This window comes from Octopus bimaculoides, chromosome 26, assembly GCF_001194135.2.
Source record: "Octopus bimaculoides isolate UCB-OBI-ISO-001 chromosome 26, ASM119413v2, whole genome shotgun sequence".
NCBI classification, from domain to species: Eukaryota; Metazoa; Mollusca; class Cephalopoda; order Octopoda; family Octopodidae; genus Octopus; species Octopus bimaculoides.
The window spans coordinates 13,700,419-13,703,787 of NC_069006.1; the positions used below are offsets into that span (position 1 = coordinate 13,700,419).

Genomic DNA, 3,369 nt, shown 5'->3' on the forward strand with positions numbered 1-3,369 from the left:
AAAAAAAAAAAAAAAAAAAAAAAATCATGAATGGAAATTATTTTCACAGCGATAATGCTCTTCTTAGTACATGAGTCGTTCCAGTTAGCACGATTTTTTGCACTTCCTGTAGAGATTATTATTATTATTATTATTATTATTATTATTGTTATTATTATTATTATTATTATTTTGTTTCTTGCAGCAAGAAGAGGTGGAACGTAGGAAGCAACAGAAGAGGCAACAGGAACTAGAGGAGCAGCGCAAGCAGGAGGAGCAGCGCAAGCAGGAAGAGCAACGCAAACAGGAGGAACAGCGCAAGCAGGAGGAGCAGCGCAAGCAGGAAGAGCAACGCAAACAGCAGCAGGAAGAGCAACGCAAGCAGGAGGCTCAGAAGCAGAAGGATATTCTCAAACAACAGCAGCACCAGGAACAGCTGCGCAAGCAGAAAGAACAGAAGGAACAGGAAGAACTGAAGAAGCAGCAGCAACTTGAGCAGCAGCGAAAACAAGAGCAGGAGCAGCGGCTGCAGCAACAGCAGCAGCAACAACACGAGGCATTACGCAAGGTGAAGCAGCAACAGAAGGAACAGCTGGCCAAAATACAAGTAATTTATTTCTTTTTCTTTGTTTATGGGGACGAAATATGTGTTGACCGACCCCCTTCTGATAATTCCAGCAGCTGAGTAGCTCTGTTGTTCCTGTGCACCGCACCCGTTCCTTCCTGGAACCCGTCCCTTCCTGGAACCCGTTCCTTTTTCTCTCTCTCTTTCTCAATATTGTCCCTTACCATCTGATTTTCCACTGAATGCCCTTTTCTGAGTATACCCCCTCGTTTTGCGAGCAGCAGCCCTTACTCCATTACCACTATCTCCCCTCCAACCGTTTCCATCTTCATGTATCTAGCACTGAACATTTCTATTGCACACACTACCTCAACTCCCTTCACATCATCTTTGGTTCCCCCTATTACCTCCCTAACCGTCACCTCCTTCTGCTATTCCCCCACTCATTGCATTTCTTTCTCTCCCTTTACCACTCACCCCTCACACTCCTGTCAGCTTTCTTGCTCTTACCACTTCTCTTTATTTCCCTTCCTGTAACTTGAGGGTATACCCTACTACCTCTACACCACCTTCCTCTTTCTCTTCCAGCTGGGGTGACCACATATCTACCCTTATAGCAAGACACCTGTTTCTCTCTATCATCCTTGAACCTCTCATCACCTGGCTGAAAGCCACCTACCTCTATACTACTCCCTCCCTCGGTTGAGTGGTCTTGTCTTGTCTTGCAAATTCTTTGGTGACTTTGTTAGTAACTGGCACCAAGTAAAGAGCATCTAGTACACTCTGTAAAGCGCTTGGTGATAGGAAGGACATCCGGTCCTGGAAACCATGTCAAAGTAGCCTCTTGGAGCTTGATGTGGTTCCTTGGCTTGTCAGCTCTGGTGAAACTGTCCAACCAATGCCAGTATGGGAAATGGATGTTAAATGACAATGAGGATCTGTTTTCTTTCTTTGTTTCTTCTTCTTCACTGAAGCATGCAGACATTTTCATCTATTACCTGTACACTTACAATCGCTCACACCTGCATTCGTACTGTCATGTTCAGCCATTTGCTGTCGTTTAATTCTTTTCTTGCTGCAATATTGCCTGTTGGCTATTTCTCTTTCGACTTCCAGTTAGTATATCACACCCCCTGTTTTCATATTCTTTAATATGATGATGTCATTGTTTTACTTAACAGCTCCCTGCTGGTGCCAACTGGGCTAAAAATAATTCCTCTGCTACTAACCTATCTCAAAGTCAAACCATTTCCCTTGCTGAAATTCAACAACAAGAAGAAATTGAACGGAAAAAAGAAGTGAGTATATATTCTAAAGTGTGCTGTGTGTATTCCTTGTTGGTATTATTGGTGAAACTGTGAAGTGATTGAGTAATTATTTTGAAGTTTTGTCTCTCTCTGAATTGAACCTTGCACCCCCAAATCAAATTTACCATTAATTCCTCTGGGATCAATAAGTACCAGGCATATACTCTGCCAAATCAGATTGGAGCCTGGTGCAGCCATCTGGCTCACCAGTCCTCAGTCAAATCGTCCAACCCATGCTAGTATGGAAAGCGGACGTTAAACGATGATGATGATGATGAAATAGAAAAGGAATAATGTTGCCCAGGTGTGTGTCATAGAGAGGTCTTTTCCAGGTGCAGGTCTCTAGTTTCATAAGACATGTGAAACTCAGCTATATATAGTTTTGTGTCTATATACACTTCTCCTTTATGTGTAGATTAAAAACAAGGGCAAGAGTTTTAAGAGTCAAAATGCTGACTAAAATGATGGTTTGTGGTGGTGGGTGTTTAATAATTTAATGAATACGTGTTGTTAAAAGTTTTGACATTGAAGAATATACTTTGCTTTATTTCGTGATGACACCATGCTCTTCAAAATGAAAACGTTCCTTTTTCTCTACTATTTTTATTGTCGTTATTTGCAGAACCAACGAAAATCTGAAGCTAAACAATTGCAACAACAGCAACAACAGCAGCAGCAGCAGCAGCAGCAACAGCAGGCTGTGGCAGCACACACACAGCAAACAAAAATCTGGGCCAATAACAAGTTCGTTTCTCATTTCTCTTTGAATTACTTTCCCATTGTCAAACTCTACATTCCTTTTGTCTCTCTCTTACTGCTTCTACAATCTTTCTTTTCACATCTAGATTCCTTTCTTTTAAATTGTCCTGTTATTTGTTATTAGAGAATGTATTTATGAAATGAGCAGTGCTGGGCTAAGTTTAATTGCAAATTATGTCATGGGCAAGTTTAGCTTTTTATCTCTTTAGGCATGATAAGCAACAGTAATATTTTGAGAACATCTACAAGGTGGTAGGCTGGCTGAAACTTTGGCACATGGCAAAACGCTTAGTGGCATTTTATCCATCTTTTCATCCCAAGTTCTGTTGAGGCTCACTTAGCCTTTCATCATTTCAGGACCAACAAAATAAGTATCAGTTGAGCACTGGGGTCGATGTAATCAACTTAATCCCTTTGTCTGTCCTTGTTTGTCTCCTCTATGTTTAGCCCCTTGTGGGCAATAAAGAAATAAGAATTGTTATTAGTCCCTTGTGGGCAATAAAGAAATAAGAATTGTTAGCATGCTGGATGAAATGCTTAGCAGTATTTTGCCTATCGCTATGTTCTGAGTTCAAATTCCGCCACTGTCAGCTTTGCCTTTCTTCCTTTTAGAGTCGATAAAATAAGTACGAGTTGAGTACTGGAATCAAATGTAATTAAATCTCCTTCTAATATGTTACTGCCTCTAATCCTTTCACTCTGCATATAGAAGAGAAAACTTCTTGTGAAAAATTTATTTTTAAAGTCAGGACACTATAT

General features: G+C 40.8%; 1 protein-coding gene across 1 annotated transcript in view; it reads left to right on the top strand.

Moving 5' to 3' along the window:
- Window positions 1-2,749, top strand: part of LOC106880141 (GRB10-interacting GYF protein 2) — a 17,068-nt gene extending 14,319 nt beyond the window's left edge. The window contains exons 10-12 of the mRNA XM_052976918.1: window positions 122-586; window positions 1,726-1,842; window positions 2,474-2,749. Coding sequence (XP_052832878.1) covers window positions 122-586; window positions 1,726-1,842; window positions 2,474-2,734 — 843 coding nt within the window. The 3' untranslated portion in view covers window positions 2,735-2,749. The remainder of the gene's footprint in view (window positions 1-121; window positions 587-1,725; window positions 1,843-2,473) is intronic.
- The last annotated feature ends 620 nt before the right edge of the window (window positions 2,750-3,369 follow it).